This window comes from Anolis sagrei, chromosome 3 (assembly GCF_037176765.1).
Source record: "Anolis sagrei isolate rAnoSag1 chromosome 3, rAnoSag1.mat, whole genome shotgun sequence".
In the NCBI taxonomy this organism is placed as follows: domain Eukaryota; kingdom Metazoa; phylum Chordata; class Lepidosauria; order Squamata; family Dactyloidae; genus Anolis; species Anolis sagrei.
In genome coordinates, this window is record NC_090023.1 from 1,312,284 (window position 1) to 1,337,882 (window position 25,599).

The 25,599-nt window shown below is 48.1% G+C and overlaps 1 protein-coding gene across 1 annotated transcript; it reads right to left on the reverse strand.

The window, feature by feature from the left end:
- On the reverse strand, positions 1-25,599 carry SMPD1 (sphingomyelin phosphodiesterase 1). The gene is made up of 6 exons (XM_060767184.2): positions 25,332-25,599; positions 5,790-6,571; positions 3,638-3,809; positions 3,421-3,497; positions 3,077-3,222; positions 1-1,075 (listed from the first exon to the last, which is right to left on the reverse strand). The coding sequence occupies exons 1-6, from the start codon at positions 25,560-25,562 to the stop codon at positions 666-668; spliced, it is 1,818 nt and encodes a 605-aa protein (XP_060623167.2). The 5' UTR covers positions 25,563-25,599; the 3' UTR covers positions 1-665.

Here is a 25,599-nt window from a genome sequence, read left to right on the forward strand (position 1 = left end):
TGAGGCAGAATTAAAGAGTCCTTTATTGCAAATGAGGGGCAGGTGACATATTGGGGGGGGGGGGTCTGGGGTGTGCACCCCCTCCTCTCAACAGTCCATAAATATGAGGGGAAGGGGCTGCCCCTTGACCCCCCAGCTAAGCCTTGGTCCCTTCGGCCACCCTCCTTCCCCTGATGACCCCACAGAGGAGCTTGGAAGAACTGGGATATTGAGGGGAGGGGGCTACTGTCTTTGGAGGGCCAGCAAGGCAAAAACAACAGGGTTGGGGGCAGAAGCCCCTGCTACTACAGCTCCTTTCTCCGCTCCTCCTCTTCCTCTTCAAGGGGTGCTTTTGTGCAGGACCCCAATATTGTGGGATAGAATGTGGGGAGGGGTCTGGCAGCGGAGAGAGTGGCCCCATCTCCCTTGCGCCGGAAACCAGTGCAGAGAAATGGCCCGATGCTTCCACAGCCTTCCTTCTTTGGGGGACCCTCTGCCCCCCCCCCATTTGCCGTTCCTCCTGAGGCCAGAGGGTGCTCTCTCTCGTCCCAAACCCTTTTCAAGGTTTGCAGGGCTGCGTGTGAATCGAAGTCCAGAAGAGAGTGACTCGAGGTCCAGCAAAGCATCACAGGAGTCCCTCCTCCTCCTCCTCTTCCGTGGATAGACAGGGTCCGTGCCCGGCGAGGCTAGCAGAAGCGCTTGCGCCGCCAGAGTGCCTGGATCTGGGGGAAGGGGAGCGCCTGGACCTGCGTGGGGCAGAGCTGGGGGTCGTCGGCGCGGCCGGTGCGGAGGGCGCAGAGCAGGGCCGCCTTGCAGGGTGCCTCGCAGGGTTCCCGTGGCGGGTGGCCCTTGTACATCAGGAACCAGAAGCGCCGGAAGAGTGGCTCCTCCACCTCAAAGCGCTTCAGCAGCTGGTCCCACTCGGACGGGAAGGCGGTGCGCAGGCCGTAGGCCTCCCGAGCCCCATAGAACCTGCGCCACTCCGGCCGCGACCCCGGGACGTTGGCTTCCGTCAGGTTCAGGATGAAGGTCTCGTGGTCCAACACTAAGAAGGAGCCGCCTGGGTAGGGACCGTCCACCTGGTAGAGGCGGTAGCCTGCAAAGGACGAGAGAAAGAAAGAATTGAAGTTTTGGACTGCAAGCTTGCTAATTGCAACATTCACACTCGATTTAAATAGACAAGGGTTCTTTCTCCCACCCTGGACATCATTCCACAGACACTCCACTTGCTTCATTGCCAACAAAACCTCTGAAGATGCCATTATCCACAGATGCAGGTAGAACATCAGGAAAGAATGCTACCGGAACCTGGCCGTACAGACCAAAACACGGTATTTTTAATGACAAAAATGTGAGCCATGCACTGAAATGAACGTCAGGAAAGAATGCTACTGGAACCTGGCCTACAGACCGAAAAACTTGTCAGAAGTATTAAAAATTAACTAGGCATTTTTAATGACAAAAATGTGAGCCAAGCATTGTAATGATGAAATTAATGCAATGACTCCGCAAAAGCTGCAGTTCAATATAAGCAGGTGTGCCTGAAGCTTAGTAGCAGCCGGTCTAACGTAAACCTCAGTGGGAGAAAGGCCTCAGTCTGAGAGAAAGCCTCACAGTGTGAGGAAGTCCTTAGTCTGTGAGAGAAGCCTCTGTGTGAGGATAGGCCTTAGTCTGTGAGAGAGAAGGTGAGGATAGGCCTTAGTCTGTGAGAGGCCTCACAGTGTGAGGTAGGCCTTAGTCTGTGAGAGAAGCCTCTGTGTGAGGTAGGCCTTAGCCTGTGGATTTTGTTTTCATGGACTTTGCTGAACTTTTCCCTGGACTATTTTGCTCCTGCTTATCTTCTTACCTAATTGGATTTACCTATTTCTTTAAAGTGCTTTTTTACTTTGCTGCTTTTTAAAATTATCTTCAATAAAAGGATTGTTTTCCTATTCAACGTGTGGTGTTTTAAAGTCAGAGGGCTTTTCCTGTCCTGGAGTGCAACGTTTACTTTCATCTTCCTCCTCCTCGTCCCTGCTGGGGCCTCTTGCCACCGCTTGGACCTTGCGATTGAGGAAGCGGCGGAGGTGCAATGGGACCGAAGCGGTGGAAAGAGGCCCCAGCAGCAACCATGAGGAGGAAGAGGAAGGTAAAGAGGGCGAGGGGGGAGCAAGAGCCGCCCCCCTCACCCTCTTTACCTTCCTTCTCCTGGTTGCCACCGGGATCAGTGTTTCTCAACCTGGGGGTCGGGACCCCTGGAGGGGTCGCCAGGAGGTGCCAGAGGGGTCACCAAAGACCATCAGAAAACACAGTATTTTCTATTGGTTATGGGGGTTCTGTGTAGGAAGTTTGGCCCAATTCTATCATTGGTGGGGTTCAGAATGCTCTTTGATTGTAGGTGAACTATAAATCCCAGCAACTACATCTCCCAAATGTCAAGGCCTATTTTCCCCAAACTCCACCAGTGTTCACAATTAGCATACTGAGTATTCGTGCCAAGTTTGGTCCAGATATAGTGCTCTCTGTAGGTGAACTACAACTCCCAAACTCAAGGTCAATGCCCACCAAACCCTTCTAGTGTTTTCTGTCGGTCATGGGAATCCTGTGTGCCAGGTGAACTACAACTCCCAAACTCAAGGTCAATGCCCACCAAACCCTTCTAGTGTTTTCTGTCGGTCATGGGAATCCTGTGTGCCAGGTGAACTACAACTCCCAAACTCAAGGTCAATGCCCACCAAACCCTTCCAGTGTTTTCTGTGGGTCGTGGGCATTCTGTGTGCCAAGTTTGGTTCAATTCCATCGTTGGTGGAGTTCAGAATACTCTTTGATTGTAGGTGAACCATAAATCCCAACAACTACAACTCCCAAATTATGTTTCATAACAGGAGCAAAATTACAGTTATGAAGTAGCAAAAGAATGTTATGTTTGGGGGTCACCACAACATGAGGAACTGTATTAAGAGGTCGCGGCATTCGGAAGGTAGAGATACACTGCGATAAATAAATAAATACCTTTAAGTAAATAAATCAATACACCAACCAGGAAGGAGATTGCCAAGAGAGGGAACTACAATTCCCAGCACACCTTGAGGATGGCAGGGGAGGGGGCGCAGCTCACCTGGGTTGAGGGCGATGAAGGTGGTGACGCTGGGGGCCACGAAGGCGATGCCCACCGGGCGGGAGAGGGTCTCCTCGTCGTAGAACATCTCAAACTCATCCACGTGCGTGTGGCCAAAGAACTGACCGGCCACCGTGCTCTCGAACCTGCAAGGAGGAGAATCGTGGGTGACGACAATGCAAGGATGATGTGGGTTATGTCCTGCGTGTCCTGTGGACCCCCACCCACCCAAAGCAGATCTAAGGAAGGTCTGCAGAGCCAACTTCCCCTCCCTTGAGCCCCAGAGAGAAGCCACGCTGGCAAGCAACGGTCACTGAGGTCCACTCAGGTCTGAGCCTCCTCACCTGTTGATGATGCGGTAGTAGTTCCAGCTCCAGCAGCGCAGGCAGTGGGCAGGGGGGATGTGCCCAATGATGTGGACCTGTGGTCAAGAAGAGCACAGCTGAGTGTGGCCAGGGTGGGGCAGGGGGGGATCCCAGCCCCCTCTGCATTCCTGGTGCTTTTGGAAAGACTACCCCCCACCCTGACCGCCCCAAGCTCCCTCCCCAGGCGGCGGCTGACCTTCTCTCCGCTCTCCTCGGCCTTCTGCAGGACGCCCACCAGCCACTGGAGCTGCCCGGCCGGATCGGTGGCGTTGATGAGGAGCCAGAAGTTGGCCTCGGAGCAGAAGTTCATGTTGAGGGAGACCAAGCGCAGGCCGGGGAGCACAGGGAGCGTGTAGAAGCCCCCCACCCTGCAAGGGAAGAAGGGAGGGGAGCGTCACCACAAGGGGACCCCAGAGGGCATCTAGACCCTCTCCATACACAAACAGATATACAGACACACACATGTACACATACACATGTAAAAATACATGCCTACACATATACACATACATATGTATAGATGCACATAGACATATGCATACACATATATACATATGGATATACACAAACATGTATACATACTCATATAATCATACACACGTATACATACCCTTATACACATGCACATATACACATACCCATATATACATACACATGTACACACATATGTGCATCTGTACATATACACATGCATATGTACAGATGCACATACACATATACACACATGAACATACATACACATATACACATACATACATATGCATATACACATCACATGTATACATACACATATATACACAAATACACATATATACATACACATACACATATACACACATGAACATACATACACACATATACACATACATACGCATATACAAATACATACAGACACGTATACACAAAAATACATACACGTGTATACAGACATATACATACACATATACACACACAGAGATATATACATATGAATATTCACATACATACACACAAAAATACATACACATATATACATACACGTGTATACAGACATATACATACATACACATATACACAGAGATATATACATATGAATATACACATACATACAGATATACACAAACATACATACACATATATACACACATGTGTATACAGACATATACAGACATATGAATAGACACACATATATACACATGTACACATACATACATATGTATACAGACATACACACATATATACATACTTATATACACAGACAAGTGTATACATATATACACAGATGTGAACACAGACATATACACATATAAACATACATATACACTGATATCCAATATATATGCATATATAATATATATATATATATATATTACAGATATACACTTTCAAAAGATACGTGCGCTACAGATTCTGGCAATTCCACCGATGTTAGTGGAATGTCACTATCTCACACAATTTGGAAGATATTCTGTTCCTGGTTTGCAAGTGTTATTTCCTGTTTACTTGTTCAGAACTTCCTCTGAAAGTCGTCGTTCTACTCAGGAAACTTTGTTTTTGTGGCTTCCACAAAGTAGGTTGAGTGGGTTGAGACTCAATGATGAGATATTCATTGCCAAAGTAAGTAAGACCAGGCATGGGCCAACTTTGGCCTTCCCTCCAGGTGTTTTGGACTCCAACTCCCACAATTCCTAACAGCCTACCGGCTGTTAGGAATTGTGGGAGTTGAAGTCCAAAACACCTGGAGGGAAGGCCAAAGTTGGCCCAGGCCTGCAGTTGATTAATACAGCCACCTTTCTGAGGCCAGAGAGACATGAATCCAAGGCAGGCAAACTATGCCACAGATGAACTAAAAGCAAGAGCAACTTAGAAACTTGAATACATGATTTCTAAGAACATCAGACCAAAAAATTGAGAGCTCTTCACCTGAATGCAACATTGTTCTCACAAAGATTGTACCAGCAGGAACCACTTTAAAAATCTCCATCCCTCCCATAACATCGTTTCTCACGCACCTGCATTTCATCTCCTTATTTTTAATTCTCTGGGAAAAGCAAGTCTTTTATGCTCTGTCTCCACAGTTTCAAGCACCTTGAACTAGAAAAGACGAGAGACAGGGCCTTCTCGATGGTGGCTCCCCGGCTTTGGAATTCCCTCCCACAGGAGATTAGAACTGCTCCCTCCCTCCTGACGTTCAGGAAGCTAACAAAGACTTGGCTATGGAATGCGGCCTTTGATAACTGAGTCAACTTTGGTCCACATGGAAGAAGAATGAATATGTTGGGGTTCAGCCTGATCCTGATCTTTGTGAAGACCCCTTCTCAAATGGACCCCTCCTCAAATGGAACCCCCCCCCCCCCCCACATACACACCTGAGGGTCTCCAGGGCGTCCGGGGGCAACCAAGGTGCCCACGCATCAGCCATGGCGTCGTAGAGCCATGCGGAGGATTGGTTCCCCGGCACGAAGGGTGGCGGGAAGGAGTTGACGGGCACGGACTCGTGGTTGCCGACGGCTGGGTAGACGGGTATTGGCCCCAGATATTTCCGGACGAGGGCGGAGACGGTGCGCAGTGCCTCCAGCTGGTCCCCGCGGCTCTGCTCCCAGACATTGTGGGCCGGGATGTCCCCCGTCCAGTAGACCAGGTCAAAGGGACCCCCGGCCTCAGGACGTCCCCGGCTCAGGTGTTGCAGTAGGTTCTCCAGCGTGTGCAACGGCAGGTCGCAGTTGCTGTAGCTCCCCCAGAAGCCGGCCTCGGGACCCCCGCTACTGTTGCCCCCTCCCCGGCAGCAGAGGGGGTCCTTGCAGGTCGCGTCACTGCCCGGGAGGTAGCCTCGGTCCCAATGGAGGTCGGTCAAGAAGAGGATCCTGGCGGAGGGGACCCCAGGGGGAGGGGGCTGTGGCGGAATTATGGGGGGTTTCGGGGTGTCCGGCAGAGAGACGTTCCAGTCGGAGTAGATATCCCAGTGTCCACAGTCGGCACCCACGAGGAGGCCGCAGATCTCGGCTGGGCGCAGGATGGAGCGGATCCAGGCGGTGAGTAGGTCGTGCTCAAAGAGGCCCACGATTTCCTGGCAGACCTCCGGGCGGGCTAGGCGGAGGCGCTCACAGGTGGCCACCGCCAGCCGACGGATGTGCTCCACCCCCGTCTCCAGCTGGCCGAAGGAAGAAAAAAGAGATCAGTCTCTGGAAAGATTATTTGGTATCTCTCACAAAGCAAAACTAACAAAATGAAGTTCAACAGTGACAAATGCAAGATACTCCACTTTGGCAGAAAAAATGAAATGCAAAGAGACAGAATGGGGGACAATGTCTGGCTCGAGAGCAGTACGTGTGAAAAAGATCTTGGAGTCCTCGTGGACAACAAGTTAAACATGAGCCAGGAATGTGATGTGGCGGCAAAAAAAGCCAATGGGATTTTGGCCTCAGGCATCAAGAGGAGCATAGTGTCTAGATCAAGGGAAGTCATGCTCCCCATGCTCTATTCTGCTTTGGTTAGACCACACCTGGAATATTGTGTCCAATTCTGGGCACCACAATTCAAGAGAGATATTGGCAACCTGGAATGTGTCCAGAGGAGGGCGACTAAAATGATCAAGGGTCTGGAGAACAAGCCCTATGAGGAGCGGCTTAGGGAGCTAATGGGCATGTTTAGCCTGAAGAAGAGAAGGCTGAGAGGAGATATGATAGCCATGTAGAAATATGTGAGAGGAAGCCACAGGGAGGAGGGAGCAAGCTTGTTTTCTGCTTCCCTGGAGACTAGGACGCAATGGAACAATGGCTTCAAACTACAAGAGAGGAGATTCCATCTGAACATTAGGAAGAACTTCCTGACTGTGAGAGCCGTTCAGCAGTGGAACTCTCTGCCCCGGAGTGTGGTGGAGGCTCCTTCTTTGGAAGCTTTTAAGCAGAGGCTGGATGGCCATTTGTCAGGGGTGATTTGAATGCAATATTCCTGCTTCTTGGCAGAATGGGGTTGGACTGGATGGCCCAGGAGGTCTCTTCCAACTCTAGGATTCTATGATTCTAAGAATTGATGAATACTTCAAAGAGAAATGACTTAGAGATTAAAGCTGGGAGAAAAGATATTTCCAAGACCCTAATGAGGAATTGAACAGAAGAAAAGAAGAAAACAACAAAATAAGAAAGAAAGAAAAGGAAACTCTTCGCAAAGGACACCCGGAAGACAGGCCGAAGGAAGGGGGAAACCTCGATTTTTGTCTCTATTACTTTTAATGCACTCTCTACACTTTCCCTTTCTGACTATGGATACCCCCACTTCTATCCACCCCGTACTTCCTTAAGTCTATTACCCAACCACTCTCTTTCCTTACCCGCTTTCCTCTTTTACTCCTCCCCTTACTCTTCTTGTTTCTCTAGACTGCTCTACTCTTTTTTTTTAACTATCGCTCTCTTTTAATCATATGTATATGGAAAATGTGAATAAAGATTATTTTTTAAAAAAAAGACTCGAGAATTATTATTTGGCATCTCTCACAAAGCAAAGCACGGCAGATGTTGCACTAGAGCCCGGAAATGCCTTTTCACCACAAGCCACACTCTGGCCAGGTAATCCAATAAGTAAAAGTCTAGTAAAAGAAGAGTATATAAAAATAAGCAAGTTGAAAACAGAGAATCAACGTCCAAAAGGTAATTTTATGGAAGCCAAGAGTCCAAAAATCCAATCAAATACACTCTCCAAAATCCTTCCACAGAGATATCCAAATATAAGATAACATGAGCTGGAATGTGTCCAGAGGAGGGCGACTAAAATGATCAAGGGTCTGGAGAACAAGCCCTATGAGGAGCGGCTTAAGGAGCTGGGCATGTTTAGCCTGAAGAAGGGAAGGCTGAGAGGGGATATGATAGCCATGTATAAATATGTGAGAGGAAGCCACAGGGAGGACGAGGGAGCAAGCTTGTTTTCTGCTTCCTTGGAGACTAGGACGCAATGGAGGAATGGCTTCAAACTACAAGAGAGGAGATTCCATCTGAACATGAGGAAGGACTTCCTGACTGTGACAGCCGTTCAGCAGTGGAACTCTCTGCCCCGGAGTGTGGTGGAGGCTCCTTCTTTGGAAGCTTTTAAGCAGAGGCTGGATGGCCATTTGTCAGGGGTGATTTGAATGCAATATTCCTGCTTCTTGGCAGAATGGGGTTGGACTGGATGGCCCAGGAGGTCTCTTCCAACTCTTTGATTCTAGGATTCTGTGACTGTGGGAGCTGTTCAGCAGTGGAACTCTCTGCCGCGGAGGGAGTGTGGTGGAGGCTCCTTCTTTGGAGGCTTTGAAACAGAGGCTGGATGGCCATTTGTCAGGGGTGATTTGAATGCAATATTCCTGCTTCTTGGCAGAATGGGGTTGGACTGGATGGCCCAGGAGGTCTCTTCCAACTCTTTGATTCTATGATTCTATGAATCCAAGGCAGGCAAACTATGCCACAGATGAACTAAAAGCAAGAGCAACTTAGAAACTTTAATACATAATTTCCAAGAACACCAGACTAAAAAAAAAATGGGAGCTCTTCACCTGAATGCAACATTGTTCTCACAAGGACTGTACCAGCAGGAACCACTTTAAAAACCTCAATCCCTCCCATAACATCGTTTCTCACGCACCTGCATTTCATCTTATTTTTAATTCTCTGGGAAAAGTGAGTCTTTATGCTCCACAGTTCCAAGCACCTTGACCTAGAAAAACATTTGTCTCCCAAATTTCTCTCAGCCTGCACTTCTTGGAAGGTTCCCATGGGAACGGATATTGCGTTCTCCAGTCTCGTGGGAACTGCCAGGAGATTCCAAAACTTCCCAGCATTTCCTTCCTCACTTTCCTAGCACTCAAAATCTGACCAGGCTACAACTGCAGAAGCCTATTTGGACCCATAACCTGTTGGGATAGTGTCTGGTTTTCAGGCCATCTCACTGTCTGTTGCAAAGAGTCTCACTGTCTTTCAGGTGCTACTTCCATAGAAATAGAATAATATGGTATGTGTGTGTGTATGACATATGTAGATAGATAGATAGATAGATAGATAGATAGATAGATAGACCAAACACAGCATGGAATTGACATATAGTGGTTAGAGATTGCTGGTCGACCTCCGAGCACAATTCAAAGTGCTGGTCTTGGCCTATAAAACCCTATACGGCTTCGGCCACCTTGTCCGAACATATCTCTCTCTACGTTCCACCTCGTAATTTAAGATCTACTGGGGAGGCCCTGCTCTCGGTCCCACCAGCTTCGCAAACTCATCTGGTGGGAACGAGGGACAGGGCCTTCTCAGTGGTGGCCTCCTGTTTGTGGAATTCACTCCCCAGCGAGATCAGATCGCCATCCTCCCTCCTTTCTTTTAGGAAAAAACTAAAAACGTGGTTTTGGAGCCAGGCCTTTGGCTAGTGGGCACAGCAGCACTTTAAACACAGAACCCGGACCGCAGGACTGTTATGACAACCGGAAATGGCTGTGACGTTGTGACTATATGATTATGTAGCTATGTGGTTATGTGATTTTTAATTAATGTTAATGTTTTTAGCCTGCTATGTATTATGATTTTATATTGTGTTACTGATATTGTAGCATCGAATTGCTTTCAAAAAAGAAAGCAACGGTTTTGAAAGGCAGCAGATCACAGGAGCTGTCTTCATAGACCTGTCAGCGGGGACAGAGAGCTTCATCTATGCTGATGATCGTACCATCACCACTCAAGGAAATCAGCTACCGAACAGGAGCTTTTTTGTTGAGTTCCAGGGCCAGAGAAGCAGATGACGGAAACAGAAGAACGGCCTGCCTCAGGGGAGCGTGCTTGCTCCATCCATGTTCAACATCTACACAAATGACCAGCCACTGCCAGAAGGGACAGAGAGATTCATCTATGCTGATGATCGTGCCATCACCACTCAAGCAGGGAGCTTTGAGATGGTTGAACAGAAGCTCTCCCAAGCTCTAGGTGCTCTTACTGCCTATTACAGGGAAAACCAGCTGATCCCCAACCCATCTAAAACACAGACATGTGCCTTTCATCTCAAGAACAGACAAGCATCCTGAGCTCTGAGGGTGGGCTGGGAAGGAATCCCATTGGAGCATTGCAGCGCACCCAAATACCTGGGAGAAATGGTGTAAAGCACAAGAAGCACTGCCTGAACATAAAGCAAAAAGTGGGTGCTAGAAACAATATCATACAAAAGCTGACTGGCACAACCTGGGGATCACAACCGGACACAGTGAAGACATCTGCCCTTGTGCTGTGCTACTCTGCTGCTGAGTATGCATGCCCAGTGTGGAACACATCTCACCACGCTCAGGCAGTGGATGTGGCTCTTAATGAGACATGCCGCATTATCACGGGGTGTCTGTGCCCTACACCACTGGAGAAATTACACTGCTTAGCCGGTATTGCACCACCTGACATCTGCCGGGAAGTGGCAGCCAATAGTGAAAGGACCGAGGCAGAGACATCTCCAGCTCATCCCCTGTTTGGGTATCAGCCAGCACGTCAACGACTTAAATCTAGAAAAAGTTTTCTAAGATCTACAGAGACACTCTCAGCAAGCGAGAGTCCAAAAGTGGCAGGCCCAAACCCAGCACCTCAACCAATGGCTGATACCAAATGAGAGACTCCCTCCTGGGCACACAGAAGACGGGGCGACTTGGAAGGCGCTGAACAGACTGCGCTCTGGCACCACGAGATGCAGAGCCAACCTTAGAAATGGGGCCACAAAGTGGAGTCCACGACATGCGAGTGTGGAGAAGAGCAAACTACTGACCACCTGCTGCAATGCAACCTGAGCCCAGGCACATGATGCACAAGGGAGGACCTCCTTGCAGCAACACCAGAGGCACTCCAAGGGGCCAGAGACTGGTCAAAGGACATTTAATCCACTACCAAACTCACAACTTTTGTATTTTGTTTGGGTTTTTTTGCTTTGTTCTGTTAGAAATGTAATATAATCGACTGGTTGCACTGACACGATAAATAAATAAATATTGAATTGCTGCCTGTGTTAGCCGCCCTGAGTCCTCCCTCGGGGGTGAGAAGGGCAGGGTAGAAATTATGTAAATCAACAACAACAATAACAACAACAACAACAGCAATGCTGCAGTGGGTCTCATCTGCTGCCTTAGCCTTTGGGTATCAATCAACCAATCAATCAATCAATCAAAACTCATCATAAATACAAATCACTATATACCTATATATACCCCCCTCTCTCTATATATATATATGTCATAGTGTATGTGTGTGTGTGTTTACCTATGCACTTTAGTAACTTATTGCATTTATCATGAGTTTTGATTTGCATTCCCTAACCACTATATGTCAATTCTAGGCTGTGTTTCGTGTATCTATATATCATACTAGCCGTCCCCTGCCACACATTGCTGTGGCCCACTCTGGTGGTCCTGGGGGTTCTCTGTGGGAGATTTGGCCCAATTCTAACGTTGGTGGAGTCCAGAATGCCCCGTGATTGTAGGTGAACTATAAATTCCAGCAACTGCAACTCCCAAATGTCAAGCTTCTATTTTCTCCAAACTCCACCAGTGTTCACATTGGGCATATTGAGTATTTGTGCCGAGTTTGGTCCAGATCCATCATTGTTTGAGTCCACAGTGATCTCTGGATGTAGGTGAACTACAACTCCAAAACCAAAGGACATTGCCCACCCAACCCTTCCAGTATTTTCTGTCGGTTATGGGAGAACTGTGTGCCAAGTTTGGTTCAATTCCATCGTTGGTGGGGTTCAGAATGCTCTTTGATTGTAGGTGAACTATAAATCCCAGAAACTACAATTCCCAAATGACAAAATCATTTTTTTAGGTGAAGGACCTACATTGGGTTGTTAGGTGTCTTGTGTCTGAATTTGGTGTCAATTCGCCCAGTTTTTTGAGTTCTGTGAATACCACAAACGAACATTACATTTTTATTTATATAGATTGTGTGTGTGTGTGTTTACCTATGTACTTTAGTAATATATTGTATTTTTATGTCCATTTGTTTTTGAATGTGTTGTATCCCACCTTGTGCCATCAAGAGAGGCAGGTAATAAATAAAATGTGTTGTTGTTGTTGTTGTTGTTGTTGTGTAAGGCCAGCAATGACCTGGGCTGGGAGGGAGAGGACCATCTTGCCCGGCTGCGTCAACAGAAGCGCCCCGCAGGAAGGCTCCCATCATCCCCAGAGGGAAGGGCAGCCTGATCTGCCTGCCGGTCATCTGTCCAGAGGAGGAATGGGCGGAGTTGAAGGGGAGGGGACTCCTCTCCACCCCCACCCCCCCCTTCCACCGGACACGAGGCTTAGAGTCCCATGACTCCCACGAGGGCCTGGATTAGAAGCAGCAGCAGGAAGCCGCACCACAACAACACAACAAGAAAGGGGGGGGGGGGGGAAGCAGTGAGGGAGGGGCACACAAGGAGGGGAGGGGGAGTGACCCCCTCCCCCAATTGCAATGTCATGTGCCAAAGTGGAAGGGCACAACATGCATTTGGATAATTCCAGTGTCATCTGCCCAAGTGGATGGACACACCATGCATTTGGATGGAGCAGTGCACAAACAAACAGGGGGGGGGGGGGGAAGGGGAAGGTTGCAGCCCCAAGCCCCCCACCCAAATAGGGAAGAGTCATCAGGAGGAAGCCTAGCTCACCCACCGCTTGCCCTTCCTGCCTGCACTTGGCATTTCCAACTCTCCTTGCTCCTAACAGATACCCAAAGGCTAAGGCAGCAGATGAGACCCAATGCAGCATTATTATTATTGCTGTTGTTGTTATTATACACAACAAGATGAGTCCACAGCAGACAAGATTAGGAAGAACTTCCTGACTGTGAGAGCCGTTCAGCAGTGGAACTCTCTGCCCCAGAGTGTGGTGGAGGCTCCTTCTTTGGAAGCTTTTAAGCAGAGGCTGGATGGCCATCTGTCAGGGGTGAATTGAATGCACTATTCCTGCTTCTTGGCAGAATGGGGTTGGACTGGATGATGGCCCAGGAGGTCTCTTCCAACTCTTGGATTCTATGATTCTATGAGGCTGGATGGCCATCTGTCAGGGGTGATTTGAATGCGATGTTCCTGCTTCTTGGCAGAATGAGGTTGGACTGGATGGTGGCCCAGAAGGTCTCTTCCAACTCTAAGATTCTATGATTCTAAGATCACTCTGCTGGTTGTTGTATTGGATCACACATCACACACCTCCCAAGTGTCTAGGACTGTGTGATGTATTGGCAAATAATGCCTGCAGATTCCAGTAAGGTGGCCTTTTGCAGCTGGCAGATGGTAATGTTGTCAGTGCCGATTGCTTTTAAGTAGAGGCCAAGGTCATAGAATCCAAGAGTTGGAAGAGGGCCATTATGACCCTCTAAAACATCTCAAGGTATCTTCAACTTATGGTCCTCTAAAACATCTCAAGGTATCTCCAACTTATGACCCTCTAAAACATCTCAAGGTATCTCCAACTTATGACCCTCTAAAACATCTCAAGGTATCTCCAACTTATGGTCCTCTAAAACATCTCAAGGTATCTCCATCTTATGGTTCTCTAAAACATCTCAAGGTATCTCCAACTTATGGCCATCTAAAACATCTCAAGGTATCTTTAACCGATGGTCCTCTAAAACATCTCAAGGTATCTCCAACTTATGGCTCCCTAAAACATCTCAAGGTATCTCCAACTGATGGCCCTCTAAAACATTTCAAGGTGCCTCCAACTTATGGCCCTCTAAAACATCTCAAGGGATCTCCAACTGATGGCCCTCTAAAACATCTCAGGGTATCTCCAACTTATGGCCCTCTAAAACATCTCAAGGGATCTCCAACTTATGGTCCTCTAAAACATCTCAAGGTATCTCCAACTTATGGTCCTCTAAAACATCTCAAGGTATCTCTAACTTACGGCCCTCTAAAATATCTCAAGGTATCTCCAACTTACGGCCATCTCATAGAATCCTTGAGTTGGAAGAGACCTCATGGGCCATCCAGTTCAACCCCATTCTGCCAAGAAGCAGGACACCGCCATGAGTCGCCCTTAATGGGCTGAGAATGGCGGTTAATAAGTGCATCAAATAAATAAATAAATAATAAATCACGTTCAAAGCACCCTCGACAGATGGCCATCCAGCCACTGTTTCAAAGCCTCCATAGAAGGAGACGCCACCACACTCCGAGACAGAGAGTTCCACTGCTGAACAGCTCTCACAGTCAGGAAGTTGTATTGTCGAAGGCTTTCATGGCTGGAATCACTGGGTTGTTGTAGGTTTTTTCGGGCTGTATGTCCATGTTCTAGAGGCATTCTCTCCTGACGTTTCGCCTGCATCTACGGCAAGCATCCTCAGAGGTCGTGAGACCTCAATAACCTCTGAGGATGCTTGCCATAGATGTAGGAGAAATGTCAGGAGAGAATGCCTCTAGAACAGTGGTTCTCAATCTGGGGTCCCCAGAAGATTTTGGCCAACAACTCCCAGAAATCCCAGCCAGTTTACCAGCTGTAAGGATTTCTGGGAGTTGAAGGCCAAAAACGTCTGGGGACCCCAAGGTTGAGAACCACTGCTCTAGAACATGGTCATATAGCCTGAAAAAACCTACAACAACCCAGTCAGGAAGTTCTTCCTAATGTTCAGGTGGAATCTCCTTTCTTTAGGAAGAACTTCCTGACTGTGAGAGCTGTTCAGCAGTGGAACTCTCTGCCCTGGAGTGAGTGTGGTGGAGGCTCCTTCTTTGGAGGCTTTGGAACAGAGGCTGGATGACCATCTGATTCCAAGGGTTTGCAGATGGCTGTTAGGAATGGTGGGAGTTGAAGTCCAAAACGCTTGGAGGCCTGTTCCGGAGGCTTTGAAGCCAAACAAGGAACGGAACACTTTGTCCTAACCATACATAGAATCCTAGAATCCAAGAGTTGGAAGAGACCTCCTGGGCCATCATCCAGTCCAACCCCATTCTGCCAAGAAGCAGGAACATTGCATTCAAATCACCCCTGACAGATGGCCATCCAGCCTCTGCTTAAAAGCTTCCAAAGAAGGAGCCTCCACCACACTCCAGGGCAGAGAGTTCCACTGCTGAACGGCTCTCACAACTAAATGTTATCTTCCGTTAATTGGCCGTTTAACATTTCGCTTCCTGGAGCACCGAGTATGGAAATGTATGCTAACCGAACGGCTCCGTTGACTCTGGCCTTCTTCCTGCATGAATAATAATGAATAATAATAAGCTTCTGCCTTCATTAAAAGACAATGGCATCGTGATTATGTTGGTTTACAGTCTGTTGCTGTTGTGGTTCGATGCCTTCAAGTCATGGAAGAGAACTCGAGCGATTGCAAGACTTGCTCAAACTTAACTCAGTGGGTTTCCAGGGCGGAGGAGAGATTGGCACCCCATGAGAGGAACCTCCTAAACAACAACAACAACAACAACAACAACGGCCTTTCCCTCTCTCCTGCAGGCCCTTGCTTCCAGGGGCCCCATTAAAATAATGTTGTTGTTGTTGTTCTTGTTGTCTGGCTCTACCTGTCTCGAAGTTCTGGCGGCAGAAGAAGACTCTTGCAAGTCAAACAAGCAGCTGAAGAAGAAAAACACGATGCCCTGGAAGAAGATGGAAAGGGAAGCCAAGAACCTGCTCTAATTAAAGTCAGGATTCGAAAGTCCTTCAGGATTTTTGCGTCTTCATTTTCCACCACCTTTGCAGGTTTATGATCCCTTTACGAGTTCTTTGGTACTTGTGACAGAAGTTCTAGTGAATCATTTAGGCCACAGAGTTGTGCCTCTGTTTGTAGTCTGTCTTGCAGCAGCGGACAAAGAGTCAGTACAAGAAAACTGCACTCCAAACCAGAGCTGACAGCTGGCACCACAAAGAACTACATGGGCAGTCCCTTGAGAAGATTGAAGGAAAAGAAGTTCTAGTGCAGTGGTTAACCTTCCTAATGTCGTGACCCCCCCTAATGTCGTGACCTCTCTTGTGCTGACCTTAAGCTTGTGTAGATCTTTAAGCTGTGCGAACCGTCTTTGTGTGGATCTCCCTTGTGTTGACCTAAGTTTGTGTAGATCTTAAGCCGGCTTCTTCGCCGTTATTTACTGAGCAGAATGTGATTAACCATCTGTGCTGCCCCACCCCCGAGTTATCAACTCCGGAAGCATAACCGCTGGTTATCAACCGTCTAAAGTCCTATCGGGGTCATAGCAATATTTAGTTAACCACCATCTTTTGCCCATAAGAGGCAATCGTACAATATCAACTAGCACTTTCCTGGTAGCCACTGTTACCATCTCTCACCATTGTAATAAGAACGACTTAGAGCACCTAGGTGCCTGCCATCTGCTGCTAGATTGCACCAGCACTTTCGCCCTTTTCCTGTCCCTCTGTGCCGCACTTTATATCAATAAGTAGAGCACTTTAGACCTAGCACTTTATTAACTGTGCCTTGAACATGTGTTGCTGCTAATTAACTTCGATCATTCACGCCCACCGACGGACTGCTCCTTAAGAACTGGTCTATTGAAGCAGTCGGAACATCGACTACCTCCCGTACTGCTGCTACCCATGTGGTCCCCCGCCCCCCTTTGGGTACTGTTTGTGTTGCTCTGGTGTTGGGGAGGGGGCAGAAGAAGAGGTGGCCTGGAGCCTGTGATGGAGAGTGTGGTGGGGAGGGGGGGGGGGAGGGGGGAGGGGGGATGCTGGCAAGAAAGTAATCTTATAGCTCACAACGGCGGCATGGAGGGGGGGAGGTGTTCCACTAGCCGAGGGGTCCCCATAGAGGTCGTGGTGGGAAGGAGGAGATGCGGGAGAAGGAGACCTCGAATTCGGCCTAATTCGGACCGCTTCTCTAAATTAACTATCCCCAATAGGTCTCCTAAGGTAACTTGGTGTAACCAGGTGAGCGGGCCCTCTGGCTTGAAGGTGGTGTTGTTGAACGCCAGGTCTGTCAACGGAAAAACAACTTGGATCCAGGACTTAATCCTGGAGGAACGGGCAGATCTGGCGTGCATCACGGAGACCTGGTTGGATGAAGCGGGGGGCGTAAATCTCTCCCAGCTTTGTCCTCCAGGTTTCTCCGTGCAACACCAACCAAGAGCCGGAGGACGGGGAGGCGGGGTCGCAGTGGTCTATAGAGATACCATCCATCTAACCAGGAGCCCCATCCCGCAGACCACAAATTTTGAATGCGTCCACCTGAGGGTGGGTGACCGGGACAGAATAGGGATTCTGTTAGTGTACCGTCCACCTCGCTGCACTACAGTCTCCCTACCTGAGCTAGCGGGGGTGGTCTCGAGCCTGGCGGTGGAGTCCCAACGGCTCCTTGTGCTGGGGGACTTCAACATCCACGCCGAGGCAACCCTCACAGGTGCAGCTCAGGACTTCATGTCCGCCATGGCAACCATGGGGCTGTCCCAACAAATAACTGGCCCCACCCACTGTGCTGGACACACATTGGACTTGGTTTTCTGCCAGGGATGGGAGCAGGGTGGCGGTGTGGAGGAGTTGTCCATCTCTCCGTTGCCGTGGTCCGACCACTTCCTGATTAGATTTAGGCTTACTGCGCCCCCTAACCTCCGCAAGGGTGGAGGACCCATTAAGATGGTCCGCCCCAGGAGGCTAATGGATCCGAACGGATTCCTGACGGCTCTTGGGGAGTTTCCCGCTACCGCGGTAGGCGACAATGTCGAGGCCTTGGTCGCTCTCTGGAATGGGGAGATGACCAGGGCTATTGACATGATCGCTCCGGAACGTCCCCTCTCAAGTAACCGAGCTAAACCAGCCCCTTGGTTTACCGAGGAGCTGGCAGCGATGAAGCGAAGGAAGAGGGTTCTAGAGAGCGTGTGGCGATCGGACCCAAGCGAGTCAAACCGAGCACGGTTTGTGTCCTCTTTGAGGGCATACGCCGCGGCAATAAAAGCCGCAAAGAAAACTTTCTTTGCGGCCACTATTGCGCCTGCAAAGAACCGTCCGGCGGAGTTGTTCCGGGTTGTCAGAGGTCTTTTAACTCCCCCTACCGGTGGGAGCCCTGACAACTCGGCAACGCGCTGTGAAGCATTTGCTCGGTTCTTTGCAGACAAAGTCGCTTTGATCCGTTCCGGGCTGGACGCCACTTTAGATGCAGTCTCCGTGGATGTGACACAAGCACCTGCTTGTCAGATTTTGTTGGATTCTTTTCAGTTTGTGAAACCCGAGGATGTGGACAAGGTACTTGGAGGGATGAGACCCACCACGTCCATCCTAGACCCCTGCCCATCCTGGCTTCTTAAGGAGGCCAGAGGGGGATTGGCCGAGTGGGTAACGGTGGTGGTTAACGCCTCCCTTCGGGAAGGCAAGATTCCAGCGAGCCTAAAACAGGCTGTTATAAAGCCGCTGTTGAAGAAACCATCACTTGACCCCACTAAATTGGACAACTTTCGGCCTGTTTCCAATCTTCCCTTTTTGGGCAAAGTCATGGAAAGCGTGGTGGCCTCACAACTCCAGGTATTCTTGAGAGACACGGATTATCTGGATCCGGCACAGTCTGGTTTCAGACCGGGGCATGGTACCGAGACGGTCTTGGTCGCCTTAGTGGATGATCTCCGTCGGGAGCTAGACAGGGGGAGTGTGTCCCTGTTGGTGCTCCTGGACCTCTCAGCGGCCTTCGATACCGTCGACCACGGTATTCTTCTGGGGCGCCTTGCAGAGATGGGCCTCGGGGGCACTGCTCTGCAGTGGCTCCGATCATTTCTGGAGGGTCGTACCCAGAAGGTGTTGTTGGGGGACTCCTGTTCAACGCCGCAGCCGTTGACCTGTGGCGTTCCTCAGGGTTCCATCTTGTCCCCCTTGCTGTTTAACATCTACATGAAGCCGCTGGGTGAGATCATCCGGAGTTTCGGGGTGCGGTGTCACCTGTACGCAGATGACGTCCAACTCTGTCACTCCTTCCCACCTGCTACTAAGGAGGCCGTCGAAGTCCTGAACCGGTGCCTGGCCGCTGTAATGGTCTGGATGAGGGCGAACAAACTGAAATTAAATCCAGACAAGACAGAGGTACTCCTGGTCAGTCGCAAGGCCGAACAGGGTATAGGGTTACAGCCTGTGCTGGACGGGGTCGCACTCCCCTTGAAGGCGCAGGTTCGCAGCTTGGGTGTGACCCTGGACTCATCGCTGAGCCTGGAGCCCCAGGTTTCAGCGGTGACCAGGGGAGCATTTGCACAGCTTCGGCTCGTGCGCCAGCTGCGCCCGTATCTTGGGAAGTCTGACTTGGCCACGGTGGTACACGCTTTGGTCACATCCCGCCTCGACTACTGCAACGCTCTCTACGTGGGGCTGCCCTTGAAGACGGTCCGGAAGCTCCAGCTAGTCCAGCGCGCGGCAGCCATGTTGTTAACGGGAGCTGGAAGCAGAGAGCATACAACGCCTCTGCTGTCCCAGCTCCACTGGCTGCCGATCTGCTACCGGGCCCAATTTAAGGTGCTGGTGTTATCCTACAAAGCCCTAAACGGTTCCGGCCCAAAATACCTTGCAGACCGCATCTCGGCCTACGAGCCCACGAGGGCCTTGAGATCATCCGGGGAGGCCCTTCTCTCGGTCCCGCCTGCCTCACAGGCACGTCTGGCGGGGACGAGGGAGCGGGCCTTCTCGGTGGTGGCCCCCCGGCTGTGGAACACCCTCCCTGCTGAAGTTAGACAGGCGCCCTCCTTGATGGCCTTTCGTAGGGGCCTGAAAACATGGCTCTTCGAGCAGGCCTTCAACTGAGTGAATTCAATGACTATGGACTGAACTAGGACTGTGAATTTTGGCTATGACCCCAGGACTTGACGAAGCGGTTTTTTAGTTTAAGTATATGTTATGTTGTATTGTCTGGTCTGTATCGTCTCGGTTCTTGTACACTGTCTTTTTGTTGTTGTGAACCGCCCCGAGTCGCCCTCGGGCTGAGAGGGGCGGTCAACAAATGCAATAAATAAATAAATAAATAAAATAAATAATGCAGTCCCTCATGTTGTGGTGACCACCAACCATAATATTGTTTTCGTTGCTACTTCGTAACAGTCATTTTACTACTGTTATAAATCATAATGTAAATATCTGATCTGCAGGATGTATTTTCATTCACTGGACCAAACTGGGCACTAATACCCAATACACCCAAATGTGAATGCTAGTGGGGTTGGGGGAGAATTGGGAGCTGTAATTTGGGAGTTGTAGTTGCTGGGATTTATAGTTCACTTATAATCAAAGAGCATTCTGAACTTCATCAGTGATGGATTTGAACCAAACTTGGCTCCCATGACCAATGGAAAACACTGGAAGGGTTTGATGGGCATTGACCTTGAGTTTGGGAGTTGTAGTTCACCTATATCCAGAGAGCACTGTGGACTCATGCAATGGTGGATCTGGACCAAACTTGGCACGAATACTCAATATGCCCAAATGTGAACACTGGTGGAGCCTGGGGAAAATAGATCTTGACATTTGGGAGTTGTAGTTGCTGGGAATTATAGTGCATTACAATCAAAGAACATTCTGAACTCCACCAATGATAGATATGGGTCGAACTTCCCACATGGAATCCCCATGACCATCAGAAAATACTGTGTTTTCTTATGGTCTTTGGCAACCCCTCTGACACCCCCTCGCGACCCCCTCAGGGGTCCCAACCCCCAGGTTGAGAAACACTGTTCTAGTGAATCATTTGGGCCACAGAGTTGTGCCTCTCTTTGTAGTCCGTCTGGGCGATTTTCTTGCAGCAGCAGACAAAGAGTCAGTACAAGAAAACTGCACTCCAAACCAGAGCTGACAGCTGGCACAACAAAGAACTACATGGGCAGTTCCTTGAGAAGATTGAAGGAAGAGTTGACAAGGAGAAGACCTGGTGATGGCTCATGAATGGAACCCTGAAGAAGGAGGCAGAAGAAGGCCTGGTTCTTGCAGCCCAGGAGCAAGCCATCACGACAAAGGCCATCAAGGCCAGGATTGAAAAATCATCTGATGATCCAAAATGCAGACTGTGCAAGGAAGTTGAGGAAACCATGGACCATCTCCTCAGCTGCTGCAAGAAAATCTCACAGACGGACTACAAACAGAGGCACAACTCTGTGTCCCAAATGGTTCATTGGAACTTATGTCACAAGGACCACCTGCCAAGAGTAAACAACTGGTAAAGGGATCTTAAGCCTGCAAAGGTCATGGAAAATGAACATGCAAAAATCCTGTGGGACTTTCGAATCCAGACTGAGAAAGTTTTGGAACCAGACATCACGATTGTGGAAAAGAAAAACGTCTGGATGACTGATGTCACCATTCCGGGTGAGAGTCGCATTGAGGAAAAACAAGAGGAGAAACTCAGCCGCTATCAAGACCTCAAAATCGAACGGCAAAGGCTCTGATTGCATCAACCAGTCCAGGTAATCCCAATGGTGATGGGCGCACTGGGTGCCATGCCAAAAGATCTCAGTCGGCATTTGGAAACAATAAACATTGACAAAATCACGATCTGTCAACTGCAAAAGGCCACCAGACTGGGATCTGTGCGCATCATTCGAAAATACATCACACCATCCTAGACGTTTGGGAAGGGTTCGACTTGTGATTTTGTGATACGAAACCCAACAGAGCGATCTCGTTTGCTGTGACACACTGTGCTTTTGTGACAATAATAATAATTATAATATTTATTCAGAGTTCTGAATTCAGATGGACAGAGTTCTGGAGCACAATACGCAGTGGAGGCTCCTTCTTTGGAGGCTTGGGTGGCCATCTGTCAGGGATGCTTTGAAGGTGACTTTCCTGCTTCTCGGCAGAATGGGGTTGGGCTGGATGGCCCACGAGTCTCTTCCAACTTTAGGATTCTAGGAATACTCCTGATCTCATGATCATGGAAAAAACCAAAGTATGGATCATCAGTGTTGCAATCCCAAGTGACTGAAGGATTGACGAGAAGCAACTGGAAAAGATCGAACTGCAAAGACTCTGGCATAAGCCAGTCAAGGGGGTCCCAGTGGTGGTGGGCACTTAAGACCTTGGCCTGCACTTAAAAACAATCACCGCTGACAAAATCGGCAAAAGTACACCCTACTCAAATCTGCATGCATTATTCGCCGGTACATCACACAGTCCTAAATACTCGGGAAGTGTCCGGTATGTGACCCAATACAAAAGCCAGCAGAGTGAAATTGTTTGCTGTGGACTCATCCTGTTGTGTTTCAAATAATGTGTGCATCAATTCGAAAATACATCACACAATCCTAGACGCTTGGGAAGTGTTCGACTTGTGATTCTGTGATACAAAATCCAGCATAGAGATCTCATTTGTTGTGACATACTGTGTTTTTCTGTCAGCAAAATAGTAATAATGGTGATGGGCTCACTGGGTGCAGTGCCTCCGGACCTTGGCCTGCACTTAAAAACAATCGGCACTGGCAAAAGGCCACCATACTGGGATCTGCACGCATTATTTGCTGACACATCACCCAGCCCTGGACACTTGGGAAGCGTCCAATGTGTGACCCAATACAGAAGCCAGCAGAGTGACCTTGTTTGTTGTGTACTAATTCTGTTGTGTACCAAATAAGAACAGCAACAATAGCCCTGGCTCTCCCCCTTGCACCCAGAGGCCCTTCTATTATTATACTAATTAAATACTAATTACAATAGTAATCATAGAAACCTAGAATCCTCAAGTTGGAAGAGACCTGGTGGGCTATCAGGACAATCACATTCAAAGCACCCCTGACAGATGGCCATTTCAAAGCCTCCAAAGAAGGAGCCTCCACCACACTCCAGGGCAGAGAGTTCCACTGCTGAACATAGAATCATAGAATCCTAGAGTGGGAAGAGACCTCCTGGGCCATCATCCAGTCCAACCCTATTCTGCCAAGAAGCAGGAATATTGCATTCAAATCACCCCTGAGAGATGGCCATCCAGCCTCTGTTTCAAAGCCTCCAAAGAAGGAGCCTCCACCACACTCCAGGGCAGAGAGTTCCACTGCTGAACATAGAATCATAGAATCCTAGAAGAGTTGGAAGACACCTCCTGGGCCATCATCCAGTCCAGCCCCATTCTGCCAAGAAGCAGGAATATTGCATTCAAAGCACCCCTGACAGATGGCCATCCAGCCTCTGTTTCAAAGCCTCCAAAGAAGGGGCCTCCACCACGCTCCAAGGCAGAGAGTTCCACTGCTGAACGGCTCTCACAGCTGGGAAGTCCTTCCTAATATTTATTTATTATTATTTATTTACAATATTTCTATCCTGCCTTTCTCACCCCTAAGGCGAGTCAACAACAACAACAATAACAACAGCCCTGGCTCTCCCTCTTGCTTCCAAAGGGCCTTGAATATATATAGTAACAGGAACAGTAATAATAATAATAGTAGTAGAAGTAGGCCTGGCTCTTGCCCTTGCTTCCAGAGAATGTTTTACTATCATAACAACAACAACAACAAGTACAACAGTAATGCCCCTGGCTCTCGCCCTGGCTTCCAGAGGCCCTTTTAAAATTATAGTAATAACAATTGTAATAGTAACAATACTAATAGCCCTGGCTCCCCCTTTTGCTTCCAGGGGCCCTTGAATATATATAACAGTAACAATAACAGTATTAATAATAATAATAATAATAATAATAATAATAATAATAGTAGTAGTAGTAGTAGTAGACCTGGCTTTTGCCCTTGCTTCCAAAGGTCTTTATACATATATAAACAGTAAGAATAACAGTAATAATAATATTACAAGCTCTTGCCCTTGCTTCCAGGGGCTCTTACAACAACAACAACAACAACAAGAGTACTAATAGCCCTGGCTCTCTGCCTTGCTTCTAAAGGCCCTTGAATGTGTGTGTATATATGTGTGTGTGTGTGTGTATATATGTGTGTGTGTGTGTATATATATATAAATAACACAATAACAGTAATAATAGTAGTAGTAGGCCTGCCTCTTGCCCTTGATTCCAGGGGCAATAATAATAATAATAATAATAATAATAATAATAGCAGCCCTGGCTCTTCACCTTGCTTCCAAAGGCCTTTATATCGATATAAACAGTAACAATAACAGTAAAAATAAAAGTAGAAGTAGACCTGGCTCTTGCCCTTGCTTCCAATATATATAATAACAGTAACAATAACAGTAATAATAATAATAATAATAATAATAATAATAGTAGTAGTAGTAGTAGTAGTAGAATTAGGCCTGGCTCTTGCCCTTGCTTCCAGGGGGTAGAATAATAATAATAATAATAATTGTACCAGTAGTAGAAGCCCCGACTCTCTCCCTTGTTCCAGCGGTTCTAATAATAATAATAATAATAATAATAATAATAATAATAGAACAATAATAAGAGTACTAATAGCCCTGGCTCTCCTCCTTGTTTCCAGGGGGTCTTATAATAATAATAATAATAATAATGACAATAATAATAGTAGTAGCAGTAGTAGAAGCCCTGGCTCTCTCCCTTGCTTCCAGGGGTTATAATAATAATAATAGAATGATAATAATAGATAATAATAATAATAATAATAGAATAATAATAATAGTTGTAGCAGTAGTAGAAGCCCTGACTCTCTCTCTTGATTCCAGGGGTTCTAATAATAATAATAATAATAATAATAACAGAATGATAATAATAGAAAATAATAATAATAATAATAATAATAATAATAATAGAATTAGTAGAAGTAGACCTGGCTCTTGCTCTTGCTTCCAGGGGTTATAATAATAATAATAATAATAATAATAAATAGCAGCTCTGTCTCTCCACCTTGCTTCTAAAGGCCTTTGAATATAATAACAGTAACAATATCAGCAATAATAATAATAATAATAATAGTGGAATTAGGTCTGAGTCTTTCCCTTGCTTCCAGGGGCTCTTTCAGATAATAATAATAATAGAATGATAATAATAATAGCAGGAGGAGGAGGCCTTTCCTGCCTAAGGAGGGAGGGGGGGAGTCCCTAGGAGTATGAGAGGTCTCCCTCCTACCTGGACGGTGAGGTCAATGGCGGCGAAGAGGGCCTTGCAGGCCGGGCAGGTCAGGTTCCTCCACCCGAGGCGGGACCCCAACAAGGGAAGCGACTCCCGCAGGGACGCCGCCAGAGGAGAAGGAAGGGGAGGCCGGCCCGGAAAGCCCTCCGAAGGGCCCGGAACGAAGAGAACGAGGAGGAGGAAGGCCCCCGCCAGGAGCGGAAGCAGCAGCACGGAGGAGCCCCCCATGGCCGCCCAGCAAGGAGAAGGAGAAGCCGAAGAGGAA